The sequence below is a fragment of the Pipra filicauda genome, unplaced genomic scaffold, assembly GCF_003945595.2.
Source record: "Pipra filicauda isolate LSUMZ 115617 unplaced genomic scaffold, ASM394559v2 scaffold211_size2331000_pilon, whole genome shotgun sequence".
In the NCBI taxonomy this organism is placed as follows: domain Eukaryota; kingdom Metazoa; phylum Chordata; class Aves; order Passeriformes; family Pipridae; genus Pipra; species Pipra filicauda.
The window spans coordinates 1,572,891-1,600,356 of NW_024104323.1; the positions used below are offsets into that span (position 1 = coordinate 1,572,891).

Genomic DNA, 27,466 nt, shown 5'->3' on the forward strand with positions numbered 1-27,466 from the left:
ACAGATGCATCTGCTGGGAACTACATGCCAAATTAACTTTATTTTGCTACTGACTTCCTGCTCCAGCTGATGATTTAATTCCTAAATTCTTGGTTGTCCAATTCAGATGCAGAGAGGAGGAAATTCTAAAAATACAAAGTATCTGCTGTCTACCCTTGTATTCTTTAATATGTAAGACAACTGGTCATGACAACTTTTTTAAATTCTCAGCAGCTGTGTTAGTTACAAAAATTCCAGTTGGGTTGTTTGAATTTACAGATTAAAGTCAAAATAGTAACAGAGAAAGTGGACTCAAAGCCCTCTCAAGAAGCAAAATACACCTTAAATTTCACTTCTAACAAGAGCACAGAATTGCCTTGATAAGAAACTAAACATACAAATACTTACAAGCCTCTAAGTAGAAGATTTCTTTTTATTTTCTCCCCCCCCCACCCCGTGCTGCAGTTTGTTTAACAGAGAACCAGAGTAATAAAAATGGCATTTGCAATTACGTTTCTAGGGTTGCAAAATAAAAAATGCAGCTCAGGGTAAACATCTTATTGCTTAATCCCCAGCATGTAAAAACTGAGCTATGAGGAGAATGAAGTCGTTCAGAAATGAGTTAATGGAGCTGCAGGCACTGGAATCTCGGAGCAGCCCCCGGGGAGAACAACCAGTGCCTTCCTGGCTGAGCTGGATCAGAGGAGGGAAAGACAAGGGAATAGGACAGGCCTGGAATGTTTGTATCCCACTTTTTCACTCTTCCCTCCCCCTTTCCTTTTGTCTTCTCGCCTTGGAATTCCCTGTGAGTTACCTTCTCACTGAACTCTGTCTCCACTGGCTTTTCCCTTGGGAGCATCCTCTGTCTACCCCTGGTGTCTCGAGCGATGTTATGCTTTCTTGGAATGTTTCATGAGTACATAAACATTGCTCACTAATTTCCTGTAAGCCAAATCAAGTTGGCAACTGCTGCTGCCTCTTCCAGCGTGTTTCTTTTGTCCTAATTCCAGTTTGCTTCTTATGGAAGCTGCTGGAGAAACTTATTTTTTGATTCTGTCACTCTTAAACTAAATGCCCACTCACGCAGGAAAAATCATGGGGATTCCACAGAGTGAAAAGGCTGATTTTTTGAGGGGGGAAAAAAAATAAAAAATTGAATTTAACTAATTTTTTGCTTTTAAACTGGATTCTGGAATATTAAATTTAATTCCTAATCTGGGGGGGATTGAGCGAGCTCAGAAAATCTCGTTTCTTTTCAATGGAGCCAACAGCTTCTAATGAGATCTGAAGCTGGGATAAATACTGGATAAATGCACAAGCTGAGGGATTATTGGGTGTGTGGAGATCAGCCTGTTTCCTGTAGACTTGTGAAGTTTTGTTGAAAGGCTCCAGAGCGGAATCTGGCCAATCTTTGTGTTTGGAGGGAGACAGGAGGGTGGCAGCAATACAGCCCTGCTGTGAGATGCTGAAAGCAGGTCGGTCCCAGTGGGGACTAAAATAAAATAAAACAAACCAAAGCTGCCCAGGCAGAGGATCCTGCGAGGCTGAAACGTGGGGATTTATCTGCACGAGGGGTTTGACTCAGAGCACAAAAGCAGCACTGGCTGCTGCCAACTTCAGCCAGGCTCAGGGTTTTCCAGAGGTTAAAATCCTTGCTGGTCCCTTGCACGTCAGTGCTGGCCATTTGTGCTGATAATGGGTGTTACAGGGATCAGATATCTCTGCATCCGAGGAATTATGAGGTGAAATGAAAATGATGCTTTTTTGCAATCACTCTGAGTTGGCTCCACCAGCCCTGGCTGCAGAAGGACTCTCAGGAACAGTCTCAGAGGTGAATGCCAGTTTTCACAGCCTCCCATCCCACAGGGACAAGGAATTCAATAGTGCCCTATATTTTTAATGTGTTGCAGCCTTTTTGGTTTTTGCCTTTTTTTTTTTTTTTACAAGAAATAAGGGGAAAGAATAAAAGTGTTTAATTGCTCAGGATTAGCAGAACAGGCGGCCTGTGTCCTGAGCAGGATCAAATCTGTTTAAAAGACTCTTTCTAGTGGAGTCATTTCCCAGTTTCCTTTTCTGAATGTATTTGTGTGAAAGAATTTTGATTAGCATTTGCCTTTCCAGTTTGTTGTTAGTCCAAGGAATCTCTCTGTAAAACTGGCATTCAGAGTTAAATGGTGAAAACAGCCAATGTTACCAAAAGCAGTTAAATACTTTGGATCCCTTAATTGCTGCTTTTTTTTGGGGAGGGGGGCACTGAAGGAACCTATCTCCAGCAGACATGAAATCATATGATTTTTTGCTGCACTTCTGAAATGTTTTGTAATAATGAGCATGTGACTTAGCCAATTTAAAGCAAGTTCATGTCCAGTACACACACATGCAAACCTCTTCCTCAGTTCACAGAACGAAGCCAAAGCAAATTGGCAGAGCCTGGAGGAGCAATGTGACTTTTTGTTCTTGCATCACCCTGAGAACATAACCTCAAGTTAATTTTTCTGAAGTGTTGTTGCTACTGTTTTTCAGCCTTATCTTCCCCTCGTGCCAGAAATATGCAGATTAATGAAGTTCAGCTTGTTGCACCCGTTTAAATTTTTTTCTGCTGTGGAAAACAAGGGCACAAACACGCGAGGCCGCGCACTCTGTGAGCCTCAACTGAGGCTTTAACAGCTCGGGCAGCTCTCTTTAAAACCACAACCTGTTGATTTGGAATCAGCACAGCAGCTGGAATTCTTGCTTGCAGCTGCACACAGGGCAGGAACAAAGGAAGCTGAAAAGCTTCAGAAGGAGCAGAAAAAAGCATTTGTCACTGGAGAGAAAAGCGTTTGTTATCAGGGAGAAAATCCATCTGCGGGGAGCTGAGCCTTGGCACACCCCCAGCCAGCGCCCAACTATTGGCTCTTACCTGCCCTAAATTTAAACCATCCCCACTTGATTCCAAGTTCCTGTTTCCTTAGCCTCTGTTTATCCATATGTTCAGCCTTAGCTGTCTCCCTTTGCTTTTTTTTCCCCCCCTTGGTTAAGCTAAAGTTGCGTTTTACCCACAGGATTGAAATGAGTCATTTGATGTCCTGAGAAAACAAATCTAATTTTCCTGTGGTGAAAAGCAGCCATCCTTTCATCTGGGCTTCTCTTGGCTGCACTTATTCCGAAGTCTGAAGGAGAGGGAAAACCCGAGATCAAGCTCTGCTTAACCTTTTTTCCTTGCTCACAGCTGTAGTAAAACTCGAGCCTGTTTTCTAATAAACACTTGCACCGAGTCTCATGACTGGACGAGTAAAACTCCATGACAGCACCGGGGAGGAGCTCCCAGATTATTTTGGAGGCCACTCGGGATCAAGGGCTGTCACATGCCGGAGAATGTGTCTGGGATCATGTGGTGGGGTGAGACTGCAGGGCCCTGCTGAGTCAGGGATGTGGGATCTGCCCTGAGAGGAGCTAAACAAGGAAAAAGGGGGATTCAGAGGAGCAGCGTTATGTTTGAAATCATGGGAAGTTTTCCTGGTGGATGAAAGCAAACCTCTCCAAACAGCTGGTCCCGGCAGTTGGAGTGATTTGAAATGTTCACAGGACTGTGCATGTCACATGTTTTCTGTTTGAGAAAATAAATGAGAATTCCTTTTTTCCCAGGGTGCTGGCACAGCCATTGGAGAGCTGCCCCCCTACTTCATGGCGAGGGCAGCCCGGCTCTCCGGTGCTGAACCCGATGATGAGGAGTACCAGGAATTCGAGGAGATGCTGGAACATGCAGAGACTGCACAAGTAAGAACAGTGCAAAACAATAATTAATAAAACACGGGGCAACTAGATGGAGTAAATAACCCCTTCCAATTAAACGGGAACGGGCCGAAAATCACTCGGTGTGAGCTCACGAGGGACTTCCCAGGGGTGGGAAAAGATCCTGCACTGGGGAGAGATACCTGTGGGGATGGCAGGACAAGGATGGGGCTTGTTGGAGCAGAAGCAACAGTGCAGCCAAATATTTGCTACGAGTGCTACAGTTATTGAGACTTCCAGGAGCAGCAGAGGGAAGGTGGGGAGACAGTGGGCTGAGGAACTGGGGGCAGAGGAGCTGCTCGGCCCCAGTCAGGGCTGTTGGGCTGCATTTAGAGCCTCCCTGGGCCAGGGGATGGTTTTCAGTCCCAGCTCATCCCTTCCAGATGACACTTGAGTGGGGAATTTTTCTCCTGATGTGAAAATGCTCCCAAACTGCTCCCAGTCCCTTGTTGTCACTCTGTCCTTCGTTTCCTCGGTGGGTGAAACACTCTCAGTGTTTCAGCAAAGTTTGCAGTCGATGCTCTCCATCAGTCAAGCATTAGTGGCTAATTTTTCCTTCAGGTCAGGAGTTTGCATCCTGGTCACAAGTTACTGATGCTGTTTTAGAAGAAATTAAGCATTTTTTCCTCGTACTCCTTGCCACTGAATTTTTCCTCTGTATTTTTCCTTCTTATCCTGTTTTGTCTGCCACTAAGTTGAAATAAGTCATGAGACTGCTGTTAAAAACCAGCAGATGCTATTTAATATGCACTGATGTCTCTGAACTCTTCTGCCAGGGGGAGAGATAAATATATATTTATTTTTTTTTCTCCTTCAAAAGATGGATGAAGCTTTTCCATGAAAGTGGTTTGTCTGGAAATACTAAATGCAATCTAGTAATTCTGACAGTAAACCCTGTGTTTCCTGAGAGCCTCCCCCTCCTAGAAAGTTCCAGAGAGTTTTTCTGCTCTTACAAATAGTAAATTCTTCTATTTTTTTTAAAGATGCAGCAGGGGGAAAAAAAACATCTGCTTTGTTCTTTACTCTCTCATCAATCTTTGCTCTGCAAAGTAACCCCTGAGTGTATAAAATCCCCAACTGCATAAAAATCGAGTTGTGGTAAAAAAAAAAACACCCCAACAATGAAACCAGTGGAGCCCATGACTGGAGTGTCTGTGTTTCCTGAAACTCTCCCAGCAAATTCTATGTGTGTGCAGTGGTGGGAGCAGCCAGAGCTGGTTTCCAGAACGCACAGTAAGATTCTTGGGCAGAAGATTTTTTTGCTAGAGAGCATTTTGTCAGGCCAGGCCAAACTATAGCTGTACTGACTGCCCAGAGTAAACAAGTGGCCTTGTGGAATTAATGAAGAAAAATGATGCTGTTATTTACCACTACTTTTGATTTTATTTTTTCTTGGCAATCGGGTTTGGATTGAAACGTCTTGTTTTGTGGATGGATGGCCAGGAAAAAAAAAAAACACCAAAAAAACCCCCAACAATCTTTTAAACTCCACTTGTGGTTTGGTTTCTATAAACTCTTCTAGCGTGAGGCTTTGACAATCTGATTAAATTGCATTGTGCTCATAAAACTGACAGTTCAGTTTTTTCCATTTGCTAATGTGACTTCCTTTTTTTGCTTTTGGCTTCGCTGGTGTTTTCGCTGGATGTCTGTGGGAGACAGGCCTGCCTTTCCTCTGACCTCTGCAAATCCCCATCTCCAGCACAGCTTATCACTGCTTGTCCTGTCATTTGCATCCACGAGCCCCTGGTGATGCCTATTTTTAAATTGCTCATTACCCATCTTTATTACCTCCATCGGCTTCTCCCACTCTTCCCAGGGCTTAGGGAAACACGGGGCAGGATGTGACAAGTGTCCTGTGCCCTGGGGGATGCTCCAAATGCTTGATGGCAAACGACAGGAGCCTTCTTTCAGCATAAAGGTCTTGTTCTGTCCAGGCTTTTGGAAAGGCCTGGGAATGGGTGTTGGATTTTGAAGAATAGCTGAGCTGCTCTTTGCCCACAAGGCAGAGCCAAATGGTTTGACGTGATTCCCTCTGTGTGTGTGTTGTTCAGAGAGCCTGGGCTGCTGTTTCTCAAAAACAATGGTAGTTTGGAGAAACAGATGAGGATCTTCTCTGGTGAGAATGGATCATGCCTGTAACATCCAGCCTGAAGGATCTGTGAGGGGAATGTGCTGCTGGCTGGGCACTTAAAAAAAACCCAAGAAACCAACCAAAAAAGGATTAAGCAGCAGAAAGGTTCAGTGCTCCAGTCAGAGTTACACAGAGTAAAATGCTAGTTACTTTAGGGAGTCTATTGATGGATTTTCTGTCCTGAATCTCAGATCTGAGTGACCTTGAGCTGGGTTTTGAGAGAGCTCCTTGGCCTGCAGGTGACGTGTGTGTCTGTCTTGTACTTCCCATTAGCACCCTTCAGAAAAAGCCCCTCATTTTAAAGGAACACTCACTTCTCCTTTCCCTGTGTCCCTGTGTGTGCTCACCAGTGAGTTCCAGTTACATAAAAGGGAGTGTTGGAGCTTCTCCTGCCTCGTGGCTTTGCCCTGGACAAGGAGGGTGGGTTTGCACTCTGGGCCCTTTCCCCTCACACACTGAGAGCCCAGCATGGAGCAGCTCCCTCTGATTTGTGAGCACTCGGGGCAGCATTTAAAAATCACCAGTGTTTAAAACAGTATCTCTGTTGCCTTTAACTCTCTTCCAGTGGAATTCCAGAGCCAGGGAGTGTTTTATCAGAGCTCCCCTTTTAGCCACAGGGAGTATCTCCAGCACAGCAGCCTCTCAGTTAGGGGAAGTGAATCCTGCTCAGTGCTGGGGCAGCACATTGGTAATGCCAGAGCACACATCCTTTGTGCAGCTCGTGTCTCCACACACGTGTGCAGGGACTCTCTTGCCAGTTGAACACTTGCTGACTGTTGAGTTTTCCCATCGTTTCTCTGTCACGCTGAAACACTTAAAGCTGAGGGAGGTTCCTGGTGACAATGAAGCTTTTTAGAGCCTGGTGACAGTGCTGGGCCTTGCTGTATCTTGGTACTCCTTGCTGAGAGGGGAAAGTACTGATATCTCTGTGCATATCTAACCCTTAATGACTGTAAGTGTTTGGCTTCATTAAGTGGCACATTTTTAAGGACTAATGATTTACACACCGGGCTTTGCTCCTGTGCAGCCTCGGGGCAGCCAAATTTCCACGTAAAAATATTTTCTAGTTGCCTGTGTTACTATCAGCCACTGCTGTTTGTTTACTTTCCAAGCCGTGTCCTGCCTCTGGAAGAACAGAGGCTTGGAAAGGGGTTAAATCCATGGAGATGCCGGGGCTGCAGCAGGGCTGGTTTGGAAATGACTGGGTGCCATCTGCGCTCTGGGTGTCAGTTGTTGCTGGGACCTGTTTTTGCCTCCACTGAACCTTTGCTGGTTGTGGTTTGTCTGGCCATCACATGACTTCTCTGAAAATTCCCCCTCCCCTCCATTTCCAGTAAACTGTTTGAACAGGAGTGACTCAGACTGAAACCAGCTTCCCTGTAACCACAGGGCTTGTTAAAGAATTTGTCAACGTGGACTCGAGAGGGTTTGTATTAAACTGAGCTGTGCAACTGCTTTGGTTGCGTCAGGAGCTCCAGAGAACGACTTCCTGCCCTGCAAGGAGTTAAACTGATGAACTTTTGTGATAGTGACACTTGGACACATGTTAATCCCATCTTTCCAGCGCTCCTGAGAGCCCGGGTGCCTTTGCCTGGATTGCTTTTCCACCTCTTCACGTGGGGTTTCTCTTTGCAGAGGCAGAACAAAGTCCTGCCACACCCAGCCCTGGCTGTGGGGAGAGCCCAGCGCTGTGTTCTGACACGACACTGTGACTTCACTCCCGTGGAATGATTAGATTCGACTAATAAGTGAAATCTTAGTTAATTAGCAGTGTAAAAGGTGGCCAAATTAAAAACGGATCTCTCCCCCGATTCGATTTAATTAACAGCTCCTCTCTGATAAATTCCTGCTTGAAAGGGGTTCTCTGGCTGCTGGCTGCTTTAATCAACATTTAAGGGTATTTGGTGCAAGGAAAAAAAGAAGTTAAAGCAGACCACAAGCAGGTTTTTATAAAGCACTTATCACAAAAATGGAAGTGGAGGGGTCACGTACAATCACTGGGAAACCTCCACTTCTTTTTTTTTTTTTTTTTTGCTTTCCCAGAACTAACTTATTTAAACTGAACATCAAATTCCCCTCATCATTCCTCTTGCTCAGTCTTCCAGTCACCCCCTTTCCTCATCAGCTTCCCCTCTTCATTAATTGTACTGCACAGTTATTGGGTGGGTGGTCACCAGGAGACTGGTCCTCACACACTCCAGTCCTGTTTGATGCCTGGATTTGTTAATTAGTTAATCTTACCTCTTTAATCTGTAATTAAATAGAAATTCAAAACTAATCCAACCTTGAAGCTTCACTGTAAAAACTCTCTCTGAGTGCTTGGGAGTGAGGTGGCAAAGTGACAGTGAACTAATAAGGTGTGGTGGGTTTTTCACGGGCAGTGTAACGGGGGAACAGTCTGAGTAACAAAATTACTGAGTCAAGATAAGTCTTGAAATGAGTCAATGAAAGCTTTAAATAAGAGAACTTCATCTAGAGAACTTCCTGAGAAAAGAGGTAGCAAAGAGTTAATGGAGGCAGAGGGGAGACAATCTGTGTGTGTGAGGCAGCTCCTGGCTGGAGCTCTCTGGGCACTGGCAGGAGCAGGGGAGGCTCAGCATTGTTCTGTTCATTTGCACACCTGCTCAGATAAGGCAAAACCAGCAGTGGGTGTTGCATTACTAATTTCTGCTGGTGAGCTGGAGGTGACTCTCTGACATTCTGCTCCAAATGCCTCTTTGTGGCAACGTCTGTTCCCTCAAACTCACTCACGCAGCCCCCCTGTTATTCTGGTGCTCGGTGTGTAAGGGCAGAAATCAGAAATCATCAAAGGCAGGGAAGAAATCCAAATTACTCTGCAACATTTTCACTCAGTATTAGGTCAGGAGAATTTTTTTCGGTGACAAATTTCTCACCTAACAACACAGATGAGAAATAACGTCCCCGGGGGTGCTGGAAATTTTGGAAGCTGCACAGAGGCTGTGGAGAAGCAGGTAGTTGGATTTGCTCTGCTCTGTGTGTGTTGGGAATGCCCAACACAAGCTCCTAAGGGGAAAATGTGGTCCTGAATAATTGATATTTCACTCCCCAATATTCCGAGAAAGACCAATAAATGACCAAAAGCTGGGTCAGAAAAGCTGCTTCAGAGTATTTTTTCCAGGGAGAGCCTTCAATAACTGATAGAAATGACTTAGAGTGTCATAACCAAGAAAATGGCTGCTTTCCCCCCCCCTCTGCTCCAGACACTGTTTAAATATCTGTGTTGTACAAGAGTCTGGTATGCAGAGCACTTGGAGCTGTCTGGGAACCTCTGAGGGAGAGCTTTGCTCAGAATTGCCCATGGGGCTCTCAGGGAAGACTTTTGTGTGCTGGAGGCTTTGTCAGCTGGGGAAGAAGTTCCTCACTTCTGTTCTACAAGTGATTTTTTGGTGTGTGTGTTTTAATCCTTAACTTATTTCTAAGTTCCTTGTGGAGAAAGTGTGGGGTTTTTTCCAGTGCTGATGGCCCTCCTCAGATTTGTCAGAGACTGAAAAAGTCAATTGGTTATCAAAAGTCAATCATTTGATTAGCAAAAATCCCTTCCTTTCTTGGTGGTGGTGGCTGAAGCAAAGCAATAACTCCAGCGATTGGGAGCCCTTCCTTACAACACCTGGATCTGAAACTGCCTGAAAATAGGACCTGATTGGTTTTAATTGGATTTTAATGGAATTGCTGTGAGTAGACTGGCAGAGCTGTGGCTTTGGGATCAAAGAGCAGCTCGGGGGGGTTTGGGAGGCAGTGCCAGCCCAGCTCTGAGTGAGAGCAGAGGCTGCAGAGCTCAGGGGCTGCTTGTGGGAACCAGAGGGGTCAGAGGCTCTCCCTCTCCACTCTGGAATGACAGGAAGACTCATCTTGAGCGGGCCCTGAGGCAGTTTCCAGCCCCAACCTTTTGCTCAGAGCGTTTGTCCAAGGCTCAGGTTCCTCAGGGATTGTCAGGCCAGGTCTGGGAGCCCTCAGGACCAGGGGCTGCACAACCTCCCTGGGACATCTGTCCCTGCTCACTGCCGGGTCTCCTGCGAGGTGTGAAGAGAAAGTAGTGCTTTAGCAAGGGAAAACATCATTTTCCTTCATGTTTTTGTGCAGAACTACCAAGTGTCCAAGTGGACACCTTGCTGTTGTGGCTGCACAGCCCCGGTGTGAGGAGCAGAGGTGGCAGGGGATGTGGTTCCAGGGGCCTCTGCCCTGCAGGACACATCTGATAAGACTGAAAGGACAAGCTCCTTCCTCTTCCTTCAGGCCATTTCCTTTAATTGTGTCTTATTCTTTGCAGAATTTCTTTATTCTTACAGTATGAAGCAGAAGGGCTTTATCTGGAGAAGGCTGAGAGCTTCAGTTCTGGCTGTGGGAAATGCTGGCTTAAATTTGAGTTACAGACCCACTGAGCTCTCTAATGTGTGTTAATTTGGGGGTTTCCCTTCCAAAGCTGAGCAGGGTGTTGGACTGTAACAGTCTAAAACCTTGAGCCTGCAGCTCCTGAGATGGAGCTTGTTATGAAGAAACATTTGCTGGTTCTTCCCACAAGAAGAGGGAGATGAAATGGTTCTTACCCTGGTACAAATGGTTAATGAAATTAATACCTGGAAGTTCCTGATGGATTGATCTAGAGCTGGTTGAATTCTTGGGGAGGAACCATAACTTACCATAGAGTGGATCCATTTCTTGGAATTTTCACACCTTTGCTCCAAGGCAGGCTAAAATTAAATGGACAGGGAAAGCAAAGCCTGCTGTTGGGATGGACACTTTGTTGTGCTCTGTTCCCACAGGACTGGCAGAGGATTCAGCTCCTCCCAGGGCCCTGTGGCTCCTCAGGTCTGTCATTTCTACCACCACTTTTAAAATCTGAGGACAATGAGTTGAACTGTGTTTTCTGTGGAAAACCTTCAGTTTTTCTGACACGAGGACTAATTGCAGTTCCTCATAGGTCTGAGTTTCCAAACTCAGATGTCCCAAAAATGACCAATTGATTTTCCAGAATTTAATGTCCCAAAAAAGCCCAGACTTTTTGTGGAGTGTAGCTTATTTCCTTCTCAAACTTAGCATCTAGAATGTCTGTTCTGTGCCTGTTGTGTGTAAATACCTTTCTTTTATCTAATTTCAGTTCTTGCTTAGTTCTGCCACCTTCCCTTGACTGCTTCCAGCAATCCTTGAAAACCTCCTCCAGCTTTCTCCTTTGGCAGCCCAGTTTCCCAGACAGGACCTTTCTTTCCCAGATTCCTGAGTGAGAAGTAGGTTTAAACCTTACCCCTCTCACCCTCTGCTCTCCAGGCATCAGGGGGGAAATACCCTCTTTTAGTTTGCCCTTTCTTTAGTAATTCCAAAGCTGGAATTACTTGGGAGAAAGCTGGAATAGGGATCCAGAGCCCTTCCCATACACATTCAGATGCCAGGAATCATTGGAGCTGATGGATTGGGAGATCACAAACCACAATCAGAATATTCCTGCTTGTACCTTCCTCGGGAGATCTGTCACCTTTGGTTTCTTGTGTGAAATGGTCACTGAGGGGTGAACTGTTTGCTGGATTTGATCCCTGTTCTCCTCCCCTTCTCTCCAGGTTGGTGGGTTGCTCCTTAAATCCCTGCTGATCTCCCGTCCTTGCAGGGATGTGTGCTGGGCCCTCCCATCCCACAGGGAGCTCCCTGACTTCTGTGGAGCTGCTCCTCTGCAGTTAATCCATTATTCCAACGAGTTAGTAATTCTTCCCAGTCCTCTGAAATCCTGGAATCCACTGCCTGACCACAAATGGTCATTCTCCCATAAGTTGTGTTTGATTCCATTGTGTTGGGACAGAAAGCCAGAAGTAACAAAATACTGAGCAGCTCATTTTTAACATAACTCAGATGCTTACATAAAGAGGGGCACTGTCTGTGTAGGCAGCTCTTTAAATGTTAAGGAATCTATAATTTTGATAATCTGAGGTGGTGCCTTTGGACATGGGTTTCAATCTTTGGGGGGGAAAAGTGTTCTCTTGAGTTTATTATTTGGATGGTTTAACTTTTTGTAGTAAGAAAAACATTAACATTATAACAGTAATATAAATTATACTCAGACCTTAAGGGAACGTCCACTTCATCACATTCCAGTCACACATTTGGAGTGGGGGGTCTGCCCTGGGATGAACATCCATCTCTGCAGCAGCTGGGTTGTGGGGAACCATCGAGGTGCAGCACATTCCCTTCAGATCCCTCTTTGTCTTGTTATTTTCTCCATGTTCCTCCATGCTCCTGTTTTCTCTCAGAGTAACAAATCCTTTGTAACCCCTTCCAGGCCTTCCAGAAATTTATTTTTAACTTGTTCAGGGCACCATCTGCCAGGTGATGAATATCCTGCTGGAGCAGTTCCATGAATGCATCACTGACTTCCCCCCATCCCACGTTAAGGCCCCGGGTGATCTTACGAGTAGGGAACATGTACACGATGGACTTGGGATGCCATTTAGTCTCAAATATTCCTTCCCTTCTTCTCAAAAGTACTTGAGGTTTTTACAGCAGCAAAAAGAAAAAAAATGGAGAGGAGTTTTTCAGGCCTCAAATCTCTGGAAGTTTGGGTCGTGCCTTTCAGGGGTTGAGCTGGTTTGTGGTGGGGGGCCGTGGCTTTCCTGGTGCTCCTAAAATCTGGCTGCAGCTCCAGGTTGGAGAATAAACTGTTACATGGCATAATCTGGGCAGGCTTTTGAGCAGAGATCTCTGGGGAAGTGTTAAGGTTGTTCCTGTAGGGATTGTTCAGATCTCCTTGATACCATCAACTCACTCCCTGCAGCTCCATCGACCACCTCTGCTCTTGGAGAGGAGGAAAAAAGAGGCTTCACAATTTCATTGTGAACCACAAATAGTGGCTGTTCTGCTTCCTGATTAATAACTCAGTGTTACAGAGGGAAAAGGGGGAAAATTGATTGATTAAAATAGTTTTTTGTCTTGAGCTTGTCCATTTTTGTCTCGAGATTTGTCCAGATCTGGTGAGGAGTTTGTTCCTCACTCAAAGGCAGAGGAGCTTGTGCAACTTTACTGAGGGAGAAAGAAGAGAGAGAGAGTAAATTATAAATGGAAACCAAAGAAAACAGAGGGGTGGGATGAAGCCTTGCAGTTAAGATTGTCTGTTAAGTGTAGTTAAGATTCACTGTCAAGAAGGACATTTTTCCAGGGATAGAAGGTCCCTGTTTGCACAAAGCTGCTCCACAAGGCCCCTTTGGAGGAGGAACACTGTGGCAAATCCCACTTTGCAGCAAAACATGTCATTTCTCTTCTCTGTCCCCTTCGTTTCGGAGGTGTGGGAGGGCTGGTTTTTTTTTTGCTTTTGTTGGGATCAATGAACTGATCAAACTGAGCAGATCCCAACCCACCCTCCCCGAGCCGAGCCCGGTGAATCAGCCCTTCACCCCCGACCTTTTGTGCCTCTTCTGTCCCCCCCAGTTGTGGGGATGTGATGATTAACCCAGTGAAGTCATGTTTAATCACTTCACCTCCCTCTGCCTGCGCTGCAGAGCTCACAGGAAATGTGTTCCCAAACCCCCCCAAACCAAACCACCTCTGAAGGGAACACGGCGAGCTAAAATGTTATAAAGAATGAATCACATTTAGCTGAGAGGCCACTCTAGATCCTTTAATTTGGGGGGAAAATGTGGTGCCTGTAAGTAGCTGAACTTTTGTCTTTTTTCATATATATATATATTTATATAATGTAATTTTTTTTAAGTGCTGAAAGTTGTTTGATTTCGAACTATTCAAAAAAAAAAAAATAAGAGAAAAGATTGTTCCCTGTGCAGGCTTTGGAAGAGAAAAAATATCATTGTGAAATAGGTAAAAGTTGTGAAACTGGGGGTTGTGTTGTCAGAGAAATGAAACCTTGAAGGGGTTTTATTGTTGCAGATGTCACAAAGATTTAACAGAAAACAAGATTTAAGGAAGGGACCAAACGGAAATAGTTGTGAATTTGTTTCATAAAGTCAATATCGAGGCTGCAGATCCATAGTTTTGTTGCAAACCTGGTGGGTTTATTAACCTGGAAATTATTCCTGCCTGTGATTGTGTTATAAAAATGCAGTGTCTGTATTTCTGATTATTTTTGTAGGGGAAAAAAAATCCTTAATTTGTCTTTGGGCTTATTTAGAAAGTTTGGAAAAAATAATAGGAAAGTTTGAAAGCTTGAAAAAGTGAAAAAGTTTTGGAAAAAAAACCTGAAAAATTTGGGAAAAAAACTGAAAAAGTTTTGAAAAAGGCTTCCAAAGTTTGAAAAAATGCTTATTTTAAAAAGTTGGGGAAAAAAAGAAAACAAATTAGAAGTTCTGGAGTGAAAGTTTTAGAACTTAAAAATGTACTTTCCTTGGAGACAATGTAAAACCAAAACTTGAAGGAGAAACCATCTGAGTAAGAACTTGACAAAAATAAAGTTATGAATTAATAAGGTGAGAAAAATTGCCCAAACACTGGTTTTGTTTTGGGGGGTTTTTTTGAGATAAACTGTTTTTTAAAACACTTCTATAATCGGTTTTATAAAATAGTAGTAGTAGTAGTAATAATAATAATAATAGTGGTGGTTGTTATTATTATTATTATTATTATTAATTTTTAGCTGGAGGAAAAAAATTAGTTTGAAGGCAGCCTTGAATTCTACAGCAATCAAGAAACATGGGTGAGGAGAAGCTGTTTGGTTTTAAGCAGTTTGATTAAAATTGTTGCACTGGGCTTGCCCTGAGTTAATAAAGTCAATTTATATATAATTATAATAATATATTTTATTTAAAATAAAGGATTAGGTTATAGGTTGTTTGCTAGAGAGTTTATTTCCAATTTCTGTGACAGTTAATACAAGAGTGTATTAGAAACCCAGTGTAAAATAATGATAAATCACCTGGTTTGGGGTTTGCTTATTTATAATCAGACATTCAGACCCCAAGGTGTAACTCCTGCTCAGAGGGAGAAAATTCCCCCTCACAGAATATTCCACAGGGTTTTTAAATTCTCCTTAAAATTAAAATATCCCACTGTAATAATTAGGAAATCTCATTTATTTGGCATTTTTTTTCCTTTCAGTTGAAGGATTTTCTTTAATTTGGTTTATTTTCCCAAACACTAAGAATAACAAATAGAATTATTCTGCCTTCAAGTCATCGGTTTTTTTAATTTGAGAATTTGACTGTTTCAAAGCCCAGTAATGGAAAAAAGGCTAATACTTGAAAAAGGGGTGTAAAAAGAAGCAAATGGCTTTAGCACAGATTTATTCTTTTTTTTTAATCTGCCATAAAGAATTATGTCAATTTTATGGCTCAGAATTTAAATAATATGCCAGGACATTGTCAAATAACTGTAGTTTTCTTGCAGTGCTGTGTAGGATTGAAGGTTTCAACAGAACTGTGACAAAGTTAAAATTGCATAAATTTAAATTTCCTGCATTGTCCTGTCGTTGCTTTAGTCAATAATTAATGACATTCTAAATTCTACAATTCTGTGGTAAAATGTGGAATTTAGAATGTCATTAATTATTGATTCGAGCAATTTCCTTGGGTAATTTCCTACATAAGTTTCCTACAAAATGTTAATCTGTGGTTATTGCTTTGCTCCTGGAAAATCGGCTTTTTATTGCTTCTTTGTGGGATTTTAAACAAGAATTCATAATTATTTTTTTCGTGTTTGCTATTCCCAAAGATTCCCAGCTTTCTGTACCTGCCGTGGCCAAGGCTGAGCAGGGAATTCCTGACCCTGCTTTTCACTTTTGGACACAAAAGTTTTGCCTCAAAATGATTTTTCTCCTCTTGTAAATTCACTTCTCACATTCAAATAAACTGCTTGTGAGAATATTTTTGCTTTTTAAAATTTTACAATAATTTTATAATAAAAGTTATATTTATTTTCGTTCGGTTTTCTGTTGTTGTTCCTGAGCATTTGGCAAATGTTGAGGCTTAGGAGGAAGTTCTGATCCCAAAATAAAAGCACGTTCTGAGTGTGTCACAGGGGCTGCACCTTCACTGCTTTGCAAGTATTTCAGCTCCAACTTCGGGGATTTTAAGGAATTTTACAAATCTGTTGTAGCCAGTACCTGGAATTGGGTGTTTTGCTGAAGATCCTGGGCTTGAGAGAACAGATCTGAGGAAATAATGGGATTATTGTGTTTGAGGAAGTGCCTTTTTAGCACTGAAGGAATTCATTCCCTCTGCTTGCTTAAGGAATGAGGCACTGGCATTGCAAAGATGGGGGAAATAAATACTGGAAAACCTGTTTCCAAAGCACAGGGAGCTCAGTGCCACCGGCAGGGACTGGGAAAACAAACCCCAGTGGCTGGGGGTGGTCGGAGTCCCACCCTGAGCACTGGGAATATCCCTCTGGCCCCTCCAAGCCCAGCGCTTCAGACTGGCCTTTTTGGTTTAAAATTCCTCCCAATTCCTAGTGGGAAAATCCCAAAGCCAGGAGGGCACGGGAACCACACACATTTGGGATTTGTTCCTTGGGGATTTGCCTCAGGAATCCTTTGTTTTCCTCCCTGCAGGACTTTGCTTCCCGGGCTAAACTGGCCGTGCAGAACCTGGTGCAGAAGGTTGGATTCTTTGGGATCTTGGCCTGTGCCTCGGTGAGTTTGGGCTGGGAACGGGGGGATTTCTGGGCACAGGTGGAATGTTTGGCCATGGAATTAATTGTTTGCTGTTTCTGTGCCCTCTGTGGTGCTCAGGGAAGCGGGATCGTTGTGGGATTGACGTGGAGAAACCCCAGTCCTGGATTAGAACCAAACACAGGGAATTCTGCATAAAAGCACAGCTAATTTATTATCCCTTCCTTCAGCTGCACCGTTGGGCTTCGACACTGGTTCTCCTTGGAAGGTGATGAGTTTGGGATAGTTTTGTTTCCTCTTTAATCCATCAAACCCAAAAGGTGCAGCAATGGTGTTTTATCATTTTCCAAAGATTAATCAAGTAATTCTCTAGTTCAGCCTGGAGTGGGGAAACCTGGAAAAACAAACAGGTATCAGGTCACTAAAAACCAAAGATTTGTCAAAGTGAGGAAAACTTATAAAATTCCAGAGGTGTGTCCCTGTTTCAGGCCAGGAATTCTCCCTGCCTTGGAGGCTGAGGCCTGTCTTGAATCCCTGCCCTGGGAATCTGCTGGAACCCTGTTAGGATTTCTTTAGGTGTTTATGTACAAGGGGACAGTGCTTGGCATCCTCAAATCCAGAGGTACACATGGATTGAAGGGTGGAAAACCACCTGGATGAACCCTGACTGGGGTGTCCATCCACTGTGATCCTAAACCTGCTCTTTGGGTCGTTGGGAACCAGAGAGGGCAGAACGAGGAGGGAAAAGTCAGTCCTGGCTCTGGAGCTACAAACTGCTGCTGGTTTATTTTCCCTCTGAGCAGGAGGTGATGGGAGCATCCCCAGCAAGGGGGTTTTAGTGTTTTGACTAGGATTATGCTGTTCTTTTGGGGTAGAAAAATATGGAATTTGAGGCTGCAATGTCTCTCTGTATATGCTTGATGCAAACTGGTAGGAATGGCGTGCCTTGTTCATCCCACAAAAACCCTGGGATGGGATTACAGGGAGGGCAGTGCAGGCCCCCCATGGTCCCATTCCTGTGGGATAAGCACAGCATTAGGGTGAGGTGTTCATTCCACAGTTGCCCAGCATCTCCCAGTTTCCTAAACTGTGGAGATGACAACACCAAGCGTTACTCAAATGTGAGCTGGACAGGATTCATCTGGTAGTTGCTGCACGGAGCTGCTGTTCCCTGAGCTTTGGAACTGGCTGGAGGTTACAAACTGTTCCCAAATCTTCCCAGCCCTCAGGCTGCTCCTTCCCTCCTCTGACTCACCGTGACCTGGGGCACATCCCTGTGACCCGGGGCACATCCCTGTCCCCAGCACAGCTCGGGGGTGGCAGGGATGAGTTCCTGGGGTGGCTGGACAAGGAGAACACGAGGAAGGAGCTGGTAAACACGAGAGAGGTGACGTGTAAACATTTTGTAGTTCCTGCTGAGTAATCCTTAAACATTTGCCGAACTCCTTCCCTGCTCGCTGCCCCGTGCCCGGAGCTCCGGCCGGGCGGGGGAGGGATGAGGAGCCATCGATCCCCCGGGAGGCACCTGGGGATTTGTTAATGTGTTTACTGAGCAACTGCGGAGCAGCTGTGGAAGGGGAGAGGCCCGGGAAAAACAGAGATCCAGAGCCGTGCATTTGTGTGGCACCTGAGGGAGAGGAGAGGAGAGAAAGGCAGAGAAAGCCAGCCCCCCACCACCTGCTCTTCCTTTTTGCTGCTCCTCTGTGTGCTGGAAGGTGCCTCCTTCACTCAGAACTGGGACCTTCCTTGAGGATTTTAAGCAGGGGTTTATGTGATGTGTTTTTTATGACTGGAGAACTTGCTCCCAGAGTGGTGGTCCTGGCCCAGCTGTGGGTCACTGTCTGTCGAGTGGTGGCTTCTAAATGCAACAGAAAAGCCCCATCAAATTGAATTTAAAGCTCTGCAAGTTCATCCAGTGAGGTCAACTGACTGTAATGTTGATGAGTGGCAATAAGGAAGCCACAGTATTGTCCTGAGCCTGTTTCTGTGGAAAGGCTGCTCTGGGGAAGGAACAAAGCAAGAATCAGCCCTGAAAATCCTCCCTGTGACTTGGGAGAATTCACCCTCCTGGCTTTGTGGGCTTTTTTTGGCGACTCCCAGCACTGTCTGCGTGTGTTTTCAAAGCCAAGCCCAGGAACACCCTCCTGGGGCCTGGGGTAACTCCTGCCCATGTCTGTTGAGTGCAGGGCTGGCCCTACTGCCCCACAGCCCCAAGGGCTCCCTGCCCAGAGCATTGAAACCTTCTGTGAACTCCCCAAAACCCCTCAAACCACCCAACCCAGAACACCCTGGAGCTGGGCTGGGTCAATAATTCACCAACTCCTGTGCCCAGAGCAGCTGCCCCAGGGCAGGTCCCTGAGGTGGAAGCTGTCCAGGGACCATTTCGGGCACGATCAGAGCCCGTTTCAGGTTTCTCCCTCTGCAGGTGCTGCTGTGGGTGCTCATAAATCTGAATTGCTGGGCTGGAACAGCCCAGTCCAGCCCTGCTCGGCTTCCTCCCACACTGCAGGTGCCCAGTCAGCCCAGGCAGTGTTGTTATCCTTTATTCTTTACCAATCCTCACTCTTTATTTCATTATTTATGTAACCAAACACCGCCAGTCCTGCAGTTTGTTACCCCAGTACCACATTGCTGCTGTGATTACACACTCCCCTCAGACACTGCCCCTTCACTGCAGGCTGAAAGGTTGGAATTTGGATACTTTCTTGGTTTCATTTCAAAAATATTTTACAGATAGTATCACAATACCAAAAGTCAAGCCAACAGTTTAATAATAATAAAAAATTCGTTTAATTTCAAATGAAATGCATATGCTTCATAAAATCTAATCAGTGCTTTTAAACTGGATACATATGACCATAAATGCCAGTTTTTAGTGTAGTTTCTCAGCTGGAAATCACCGGGGATCAGTTGGAGCACTGGCTTCCAAGAGTGATGTGCTTGTCAGGGAGAAAATTTGATAAATCACTCAAAATGGCTTTGCTGTGGTTTCTGTGCATTTCACATGGAAAACTTGCTGCTGGCTTTTGTCAGAATCCAGGGGTAAGGGGGGACCATGAGAATGGAATTGTCTGGGACATGGTGGAGCTGAATCCCAGAGTTATGTGGTGTGACAGCAACAGTTTTGTAGCTCTGGAGACACAGGAGCTTTGGATCAAGTTGGAGAAGGGGAAACTGTTCATTTTTCAGGGTTTCAGAGTCCGTCGTGCTCCTGTTCATCCCGGTGTGTGCTGAGTTCCTGAACCTCTTCCCCTTCACTCCACAGATCCCGAACCCCCTGTTCGACCTGGCCGGGATAACATGTGGGCACTTCCTTGTTCCCTTCTGGACCTTCTTCGGTGCCACCCTGATTGGCAAAGCAGTCATTAAAATGCACATCCAGGCAAGTGCTGCCCCTCCCTCGGCCTTTGGGGGCTGGGGGGGAGAGACTTTTCTCCTTCTCTTACCGTTCCACTGTGTTACTTCCTAATGGCTTGTGGAGTCTCCCTGCCCGACCTGAAGTCATGGAAATTAATTTGGTGCAAAGGCTTTACAATAAAGGATCTGCTGGGCTGCTCAGGCTCCCAGTGAGTAATTTATAGCCCCGGAGGAACGAGCTCTGTGCTGACCCGCTCAGGAAATTGGTGGTTAGCCAAGGTATTTACCTACGGCTTTTACCAGCTCGGCACTCATAGTGAACTTGCCTTTTTGGTAACGACGCGGCTGCAGAGGCTCGGGAGAGGCTCTTTTTAGCTCAGCTGAGCACGTAGAGAAACCCCCGGTGCCCTGAGCCCAGCCCGGGGCTCCTCCCTGGGCTCCTCAGCCCCCCTCGCAGCAAGGTCGGCACTTTTTGGACTCCTCAGCCTGGTTTTGATGTTCCCCTTTGTCCTGTTCCCTCGGGGGCTGAATTTGACAATCCCAGTCAAAAACGTTCAGTTGTGCTTTTAAATGCGGCGTCCCCGTTTTGTTTGAAGGGAGGTGAAGTGTTGGTTCCCTGGGGACCCTCCAGGTGTGGTCAGTGCTGGCTCATGAGCTGTGTCTCTGTCTGGGGTGTTTTCAGTCGACTTTGGGTTCTTTAAGACAGTGCCTGTACCTCTGTTGCTTGGAAATCTCTGCAGAGATTTCTTTTTCAATAGCAGAAGCTTTTAGTATAAAATTACTCCTGTAATAACCTCACCAAGCTGCTTTAAAATCCTTTGCCCCGAACAGGAGATTTCAATCTTCAGCTTTGTTCCTCCCATCGTTTTGTAAATGGTTGTTTTACTCTGCCCAGCCCTTAAACAGAAAACAACAAATAGATTTGGCAGTTCTCTCATTTACTGGGATGGAACAGCTTTTCCTCCACACTTATTTTTGTATTATCTGAATTTTTTTCTGCTTTTAAATCTCTGTGTCTGGCAGCACAGGGAAGTGAAATAGCATCTGATCAATATTCCTTTTATTGCTTTAATTGCCCTGTTCAGCTCCCACAGTGTTTGCTGTGTAATTTATGGTGCTCCACGCTCGGATCACATGGAAGTGCAAAACCATTTCCCGGTGTCTTGTACAGTTGGTAAATCATCTGATTTTATAATGGGCTCAGCTATTAGAATTCTCTTTTTCAAGCACACTCTTGTGCAATAGCCCTGATTTTCGGAGCGATCTGGCTGGACTTGGAATTTAGGAAATGTGAGAGTCATGGAAAAGGCCTTTAATGAAGTGTTCTCCAGACAGGAAGCAGTGACTGGAGCAGTGGCCATCCCGGAGCTGCTTTGAACTGGGCTCTTCCTCCAGGCCACAGGATCCTTTGGTTGGAGTCACATCCCCTGTTTCCAGCCTAGGAAGGGCAGCTCTGCTTAGATCAGGCTTAAATTGGCCCAAGGAGGCTGTGGGAACTTTGTGTGCCCTCGTCCACTCACAGTCTGCTCACCCTGATGTCAAACAGGACCAAGGGGAAGGAGCAAAGGCTGTTTTATCAACATTTTAACTGCTTTTGGAGGAAGGGGAGTGGTGAAATGTCTACACAGCCCTTGGGATGTGTTACAGGAGTTTTTAATTGACATTCCTCTGTTCCCAGCAGGCTGTTGTGTCACAGTGACAATCCCACAGGTGCCCAAAGGCTCCTTGTTCTTCACTGAGTATTTTTTGCCGTGTTCTGTCTGAGCCACGTGGACTCGGGGACTGAAATATGTTATTTTTCCCCCCTGTGATCCTCAGGTCCCTGTGTTTGTGTAAGGGGATGTGAATTTTGCTGCACAGCCGTGGCTGCTTTTCCATTAAAACTTTGTTGACGGAGTAAAGTGACCTTGAGCTTCTGGGAACGTGGGGCTGGGGAGGACACGGATGGTCGGGAACAGGCTACGAAAACATTGCAAGAGATGAAATCTGGGAGGAAACAGAGGGAGAAAGGGACCAGCTTCTTGAAGGGAATGCTGAAAAGGGAAGGTCGTGAAAGAGGAGAGGAGGGGGAGCTGTGGGACTGGGGGGGAAGGGACACGAGGCACTGTCTGTGCCTCCCTTCTGATCCCACTCCTCTCCTTCCTGCAGAAACTCTTCGTCATCATCACCTTCAGCAAACACATCGTGGAGCAGATGGTGGCTCTCATTGGGTGAGTAATTAATACCTGCCCTCATTAAGTGGGAAAGCAGTGCAGGGCTCAGAGCAGCTGGGCTGGCAGTCGGGCTTTGTTTCCAAGCCCGGCTTTGGCCCACCCAGAATTTAGGCCTCACCTCAAAGTCCTGCCAGGAACAGCCCCCAGGGTGGGGCTGCAGGAGCAGCAGGAACCTTCCCCCAGGAATGGGAGGCAGCTCTTCCAGGGAGACATTCCTGCACTTTTAGCTGCAAGGGGGCTGGTTTGCAGGGACTTTCTTCAGGGTTGTAGTGAGAAAAGTTATAGAAAATTATATTAGTTATAGTATATTTATAACTTATATTTTATATATTTATATATTATAATACCTTATACTTTAATAATAAATATATAATAATATGTTTTATATTTATATATTATATCTATATATTATATGTAATAATAAATACTTTTAATATTTATATAGTTTAGATAATATACTGTATTATGGATATATTATAGATATGTATTTTACATATTATATTTATAGAGAAAATCATAGAATTCCATGATTCTATATTAAAACCTCGGGATTTTATGCAGTGTTCCAAGATAATCTCAGTTTAAAACAAGCAAACCCTCAGCTAGGAACAGTTTGGGCAAGGGGGGAACAGACAAAGCAACAGAATTCCAGGTTGGAAGTTTTAAATGTGAGTCTCTGATACGCAAATACAAAGTTTTATTTTCATGGGGTTTGGGGGTTTTGTTGGGCTTTGTGGATTTTTATAAACTAGACTTAATCCAATCTCATATGAATCCATAAACTACATTAAATTCCAAGGTGTTTCTACTTTCCCAAGGTTTGTTCAATGGGACAAATTGATTGACACTTTGCTGCCCACACTGTAATAACTCTTTTCACATAAAATCCCCAAATCCACGCTCCTCGAGAACGGTTCCAGGGCAGGAATGTCTGGAAATAATTCCTTTTAAAGCACCCAAACTCCAAGCAGTGATGCTGGACAAAGGAAAAGGAGTGTCAGAAGAAACTTGTAGGGAATTTCATTAATCCTGACTTTATTATTCCTGATCTTCCCATCTGTTTTGTACCAAACTTCAACATTAATTTGTTGCTTTGAACATTATTTAAAACAAAAGGGAGAGAGAGAGAAACGTGGCAACTTTGAACCATCAGGAGTTTTCCTCAGTCACACCAGCTCAGGTATTTCCAAGGATTTCCTTTCCTGAGGATCCTGGAGCCAAACCCGGGAGTTTTTTCCTACTTCATCTGTCTTGGAGATAATTTTGCATTGAATTACCCCGAGTGCAGTCACAGGAGCTCTGCTGGATTTGGGTTTATTGGAGGGTTGATGTCAGAGTTAAAAAATGTTCCTGGGAGACAGTGAGATTTTTGGAATGTCCCGGTATCCTTGACTTTTCCCAAGCTGTCTGCTGGCATTACCTCATCAATCTGTGTTAGAGGGAACAGCAAACATGTTAAACAATACCTTGCATTAAAAGCCCTGTTATTAAATTAAAATACAGTTCTCTTTAGTGGTCAGTAACTTCATTTGAATCAAATTCCACTTCAGGCTTCCTTTGTCTGGGACGTTGCTCTTGCACAATGGGAAATATCTGAGCACAGCACCTGAAAATAATGGACACATTAATATCCAGGAGAAAAAAACCTAGACAGAAGATTTAAGTTGTGAGATAAAGTCTGGGGAGATTTGATTTTATAAGCCAGGGAGAATTTCTTGCTAATTCCGTGATTTTTAGTGAAAAAGCAGGAATTATTCACGTGTACAGCTCAGGAGCTGTTTATTGTGTCACTGGTTTAATAGCACTGAGGGTGATGTGACTTCACAGTTCTGTCTACAAACAGCTCATAAAATACTCCCTGTAGTAATTAAACAAACAGAGGCAAACGTGGCAGGAAATGGAGAAGCTGCTCATGGAAAATTTTGAATTTTTGAGGATTTTTGGTGGTCGCTGGAGCACAAAAAACGGTCCCAAGGTGGGTGGTGGCAACAAACCTGGTTGGGAGGAAGGAGGAGACACGGGTGGGTTTGGAGCTGGAGCTGGGGGGAGGCTGAGAGCCAGGCTGGGGAGGGGTTAGAGGTGCTGGGAACTCCCTGGGCTGGGAATGACCAACCTGTTCCACCAGTTCCTGCTCGGAGCCCTTTGTTGCTGCCCCGGTGCTGGGAGAGGGTCGTGTTCTCTCAGCTGCTCTGCCCTGAGCCTCTTTTGGGGTGCAGGAGCTTTGGGTCCTGTCCCTTGAAGAACAGTTTAACTGCCTGATTTTACCCCCCTGTAAAGCTGCTTTTGGGCCCAGCCCAGCCCGTTTCAAAGATTTAATTACTGTGGGTTTTATTTTGGCTCCTCAGTCTTTGCTTTTCGGTTTTTTCACCTACAGCTGCAGGGCTGGCTGTGAAGTCACACTGAGCAAAGTGCTTTTAGACACGATGATGTTTTCCTGGAAGTGGCAGTTTTTAAATGGGGATTAAGAATTCCCAGAAAACTACTTGAAGAAATAATTCTCAAAGCACAAACCATCCACAGAGCTGTTGCCCATCCATTCTGGTTAAATGTTCAGAAAGAATCTTAATTTTTGTTTGATTCAGCCTGCCCTGTTCACGTTTGGTGAGCTTCACAACAGGCACCTCAAACATTCATAAAAATTCATAATTCATAAAAAATATCATGTTTTATTGCACGTGGCCTTCACCTCCAAAGCATCTGAATTCAGTGGCCACATCCCTTTGGGAGGAATCCCACCTTTTTACCTGTGGTAAATCAGGATCCCAGGATGGTTTGGGTTGGAAGGAACCTTAAAGATCATCTTGTTCCAACCTTTCCACGGGCAGGGACACCTTCTACAATCCCAGCTTGCTCCAAGCCCTGTCCAGCCTGGCCTTGGACACTTCCAGGGATGGAATAATTAGTGAATAAAGTAATTTGAAGTTTACATGCAGTGAAATGCATCTAAAAATTTTGCCACTTCCACGGATTTTTACCCACGAGCGAGACCCTGCAAGGTGTCATTCAGCCAACTCTGGAAAACTACCCAAAAATATCCATGAAGGGTCCTTATCCCGATGTTTTTTGTGGGACACATTTGCCAGCCCTGCAGCCCCGTGGGAATGATGCCCATCTGAGAGAACAGCAGGTTTTTGGTCACAGGCACTGGAACTGTTGCCTGGACAAACCAGTTTCCTGCTGTTTATTGTGCCATAAATCTTTGTTCACAAGTTGCTCCCAGTCAGTGCTGGGGAAGGAGCCTGATGTTCCTTCCCCCAAACAGCACAAATGGGATCACAGTCCCTGGTGGGAAGTTTGTTTAAGGATTGTCAGGGAGTTTTTTGGTCAAAACTCGTTTACAGTCCAGGTTTAGGTTATTTCTTCAGAGCACAAGTCAAGGAGTGATGAAGGGCTGCACCAGGAATCTTTTCCTGGGGTGGGAAGAGCCCTGGGTTTGATTCCCTGGTTTTTGGGAGCCACCCCCACCCTCTGACAGCTGGACCTTTGTTCTGCCCCAGCCCAGGTCCTGCTGAGCTGCTTCAAAGGGCGTTTGGAGAAACAGGTTCCAGTTTCTCCTACACAAAACCTGTGTGGGAGAACTCAGCAAAAGCAACCTGAAGTGGCTGAGGAGGTGAAGAGCAGAGACTTCCCAACCTCCTGAGAGGGATTCTGGAAGGTTACACGGATCCACCTCACACTGGTTGGTTCAGTAACTCATCTCCCCTGCCCCAGCTCCATCAGAACCTGTGGGACCGTGTCCAGCAGAACAGCTCTGCACAGACCAGGCTTTAGAGCCTTCAGAGGGGCACAGAGGTGGAGGAAATGTGAGCAGCTCTGGAGCTGAAAACCTCCCAGCGCATCACAGCAGAATTATAGAAGTTTATTTGCAAAAAGCTTGAAGGATTTAACTCCCAACAAGCCAAGTTTTCTTTCCCCTAAATTAGTAGGAAAAAAAATATCTTTAAAATGTAAGTAGGAGTTTCCTTGCTCAGAGCACTGGGGAGCAGAGCTGAGGAGGGGCAGGTCAGGGGTGTTGCTGGTGCTATTTTTGGAAGCCTTGGTTTAACAGTGGCCCAAGGAAAGCCCTGCAGGCTCACGTGGGATGGGAGGGCCCAGGTGGGAATGTCAGATGGGGGACCCGTTTGGCTTGGGGACTCCAGGGAGATTTTCTGTCTTCATCTCCCGAAGGAAATGAGTCTCCAGGGAGCCTTTGAACCCCAAAGGTCTCTGTTGATCCTGCCCCGAACCAGATTTATTTTGTGCAGCTTCAGAGCCCCGAACAGCTCAGCTCAGGCCCAGCTGGGGCTGCTCCTGGGGAACCCAGCCTGCAAAGGCTCTCCCTGAGCCAGGCCTGGGCAGCCCCAGCTCCAGGCTTTCCCTGAGCCAGGGTCCAGCTTTCCCTAAGTCAGTGCCTAGTTCTAGCTCCCAGGTTTCTCTGAGCCAGGGTCCAGCTTTGGGGTAGCCCGAGCTCCCAGTTTCCCTAAGCCAGGGTCCAGGTTTGGACAGTCCCAGCTCCCAGCTTTCCCTAAACTGGGATCCAGGTTTCCCTAAGCCAAGGATCTAGTTCTGGGCAGTCCCAGCTCCCAGGTTTCCCTGAGCCGGGGTGCAGGGCTGGTTAAGGCCGAGCCCAGGGCAGGTCCTGGCAGTGCTGCAGCCCCGGGAAGGGGCTGGTTTGAATCCTGGGAGAGGTTTTATCGGCGCAGGAAATGACAGCTCATTAAACCCGACCGTTGGGCTGCTCAGCCCGGGCTGCAGGCACAGGAACCTCCGAGGGCTCCGAGGAGCTGGAGAGGTGCTCTGCTCCCACGGGAATGCAAATGAACCCTCTCTGCTAATTGTCCAGGGGCACCAAAATACTTCCACTGGAACCTGGTCTCAGTGGTTTATGAAATGTCTGACTTTCAGAGAAGTTGGTACCACTTAAATACCAAAATTTGGTGCCTCTTCCTAATGTTTTACTGCTTTGGAGCTGCAGGATGGGTTTTTCTGTGCTCTCCCAGGGGAGTGGAGAAATAGGAATTAATAAATGGGATGGTTTAATGATGTTTTGCATAATTGTTGAGAGGTGAGAGCCTTTGCCCCTCTGGCCTGGCTGTCAATAGTGTGATTTTAAAGATTGGAGGTGCAGAGAGGGAAAAGTCCAGCCCAGAATGTCCCTCCTGCCTCTGGCACAACCTTCAGTGCCACTTTTTTGTAGCAGGGATAATCCCTGTTCGCTGCAGGAGGGCAGGGTCCCAAACCCTCCAGGGTATAATTTCCAGGAGAAAATAAACTTCCATGCTCAAACAAGACTTCCATGGTTTTAAACCCCCGTGTTTCTTGGCTGGGGCTGAATCTCAGTTGTTCCCGGGAGCTGCTGAGCTCAGTCTGTCAGGCTCAGAGATGCACTGAAACTCTTATTTGCATTTTTAATTTCCCCCAGAATAACTGGAGTTTCAGAACAGCTCAGAGTTAATCAGCTGCTTCATCAGCACTTGC

The 27,466-nt window shown here is 45.5% G+C and overlaps 1 protein-coding gene across 1 annotated transcript in view; it reads left to right on the forward strand.

Moving 5' to 3' along the window:
* VMP1 (vacuole membrane protein 1) overlaps nt 1-27,466 on the forward strand; it is a 58,830-nt gene that overhangs the window by 25,337 nt on the left and 6,027 nt on the right. Inside the window, exons 8-11 of the mRNA XM_027743341.2 lie at nt 3,607-3,738; nt 16,380-16,460; nt 19,705-19,821; nt 21,945-22,006. Coding sequence (XP_027599142.1) covers nt 3,607-3,738; nt 16,380-16,460; nt 19,705-19,821; nt 21,945-22,006 — 392 coding nt within the window. The remainder of the gene's footprint in view (nt 1-3,606; nt 3,739-16,379; nt 16,461-19,704; nt 19,822-21,944; nt 22,007-27,466) is intronic.